General features: G+C 37.7%; 1 protein-coding gene across 1 annotated transcript; it reads left to right on the plus strand.

The window, feature by feature from the left end:
* The first annotated feature begins 958 nt into the window (after positions 1–958).
* Positions 959–1,972, plus strand: LOC149040682 (neuropeptide receptor 22-like). Its single transcript, XM_089181800.1, has one exon. The coding sequence runs from the start codon at positions 959–961 to the stop codon at positions 1,970–1,972; it is 1,014 nt and encodes a 337-aa protein (XP_089037926.1).
* The last annotated feature ends 425 nt before the right edge of the window (positions 1,973–2,397 follow it).

The raw sequence follows: 2,397 nt of genomic DNA on the forward strand, positions 1-2,397 counted from the left end.
AACTGTCATCCAACATCACTAAATTATTCTATTTCTGTACTCACCATTCTATCATGTGCTCTATTCATGTTTGCCTTTAGATTCAGATCACGCCCTGCATTGAACCATCTTTTTACTAATGACTTGTTTTTCCTCTTTTATATGTAAATAAATTTCTCTTAAATTGTTGTTTACACCATTACCATCATACTAAAAGGTTAGAAAGAATTATAAAATTCAAAATCTTTTTTTTTCTTAACAATCCTATTTCAAATGACTCTATTCCTTACCTAAAAAGGATTTTTGAGTACAGACTGCAAGTCGAAATTAAATGAAAGTAAAATGATATCTGAAGGTTCTTAGTTAATCAATTTTTAATGTATACTCAGACAGTTGTCGCTGTTTTCTTTAAATAAAGTGCAGGCACCTTAAGAGCTCTTAGCATACGACTAAGGGCTCTGACGAAATTTATGAAATCATAAGTATTATCAGTATATATGTAAACAATCAGCTGTGTTTTCTTTCATAAAGCATAGGTAGGATTCAGAGTCAGACAGAGAACTGTTGGCCGAAGAAGAAGCCGATCATAGAATTCTGCTTGGGGACTCAGACTTTTCTCTTTGTCGCGCTAGTCATTTCTTCCAGAAATTTATACGTGGAGAATAACTTTTGGATTCGTACCTGAAAATGATTGCTTCCCCCAAACGACTAATTGTTCATTGGCTTTATAGAGTGGATGCAGCTCTTTTGAAAGAATAGTTCGGTAAAAACTGTGAGAAGGTTTTTCCGTAAGGTAAGAGCACTCTTTTACTGTTTTTCGGTTTTTTCCCAATGAATAGAGTACGACGCTTTGCGTGGAGGGAACGAAATAACACAGTTTTAAAGTTTGGCTAAACAATCAGCTTTGCTTTCTTTAAATAGAGTAGAGGCAGCCTCCAGTTAACCAACCACCGACTGCATAAGAACTGATCTCTCAAGAATGTCAGAAAACGTGACCACAACGATGAATGGAACTCAGTCCATGTCGAGCTGCTTCAACTCCACGGCGAGAAGAATCGGTGAAACCTTTGCTTACTGCTTGCTCTTTCTTGTCTCGTTAGCTGGAAATACCTTCATCGCAATGATTGTCTGTAAGACAAAAAGTCTGGGAAAGCCCATTCATTTCCTGATTGTTAATATGACTATGTCAGATATGCTTGTTCCTATTTTTCTTTTTCCTCGTAATTTGGTTTTGTTATATACTCGCTCCTGGCTGATAGGCGGTCTGCACGGTCAAGTGTTATGTAAGCTGAGTAACTATGCATCTAATCTGTCCTTTACTGTATCTGTTCAAAGCCTGGTTTTAATAGCGGTCGATCGATTTGGAGCTGTGATGTTTCCCCTTTGTTCCCCGCTGATTAATTTAAAGCGATGCCGGTTCTACATTCTCGCCACTTGGATCATCGCTATGGCTATCTGGTGCCCAGACTTGTTCGCCTGGAAAGTTGTCGAGTTTCCAGAGGGGCTGTCGCGTGCGTGCGTGCGTGATTGGAATGACGCATTTGGAGAGTCTTCGTCCTTCAAAAGCTTCTCTTTGGTGATGCAAGTTGTATTTGTTTATGTTCCTTTGGTATTTATCGTCATAGTTTACTCTGCCATTACGTTAAAAATCAAATCCCAGAAAATTCCAGGACAGCAATCAACTAACACCAGAAAAAAACGCTTGAAAAGAGAGCAAAATGTTCTTAAACTGTCCATTGCCATCGTGTTGGGGTTTGCATTGTGTTGGCTGCCCCTAAGTATAGTGTGGTTCATGCTCTTCAACTCAGACCGAACAATAACATCATCTTGTGGCTTCTATTACTTCTGGTCTGTTTCCTTATTTCTAGCTGTGTCGAACTGCGCGATCAACCCTTGGATCTGTGTATGTTTTGGTGGAAATTATCGTCAAGGTCTCAAGAATCTTTTAAGTTGCTCATCTTTTGGTACTGACGTTGATCAAAATGCACCGTAGTGCGACCCCCGGGACCCTAAGACTTTATTTCACTTAAGGATTAACTTTTTACCGAGTGTTTTTATTTCAGACTACGAAAAAGTCAGCAAGGTAATTAAAGATCTTAAAGTGAAACGTCTTATTGAAAAAGCTTAATGAATTTTTTGAATTATTGATTAATCAAAAGGAATGGTGTAAATTGTCCGCTTGATGTGTTTTAAGACGTGATACATCAAAATAAGGACTGGTTCTGGTTAAAAACTGATTGTTTTATTGCTGAAAATGGCATATAGAAGTTATCAGAAAGATGTTATAACTCCCTCTATGCAACACTCCAATACTGCAAACACATTTTAAGCATTCTTATCTTCCTTTGTCAGCTCATTTACTATAAAAATGTACATAGATAAACTTATCGATAAAGAAGCTTTGATCAACGGTCAAAC

Source organism: Pocillopora damicornis, chromosome 9 (genome assembly GCF_964200805.1).
Source record: "Pocillopora damicornis chromosome 9, jaPocDami1.2, whole genome shotgun sequence".
Classification (NCBI taxonomy): domain Eukaryota; kingdom Metazoa; phylum Cnidaria; class Anthozoa; order Scleractinia; family Pocilloporidae; genus Pocillopora; species Pocillopora damicornis.

Excerpts from the sequence above, each read along its gene's own strand:
- LOC149040682 (XM_089181800.1), top strand. The coding sequence starts at position 959 with ATGTCAGAAAACGTGACCACAACGATGAATGGAACTCAGTCCATGTCG.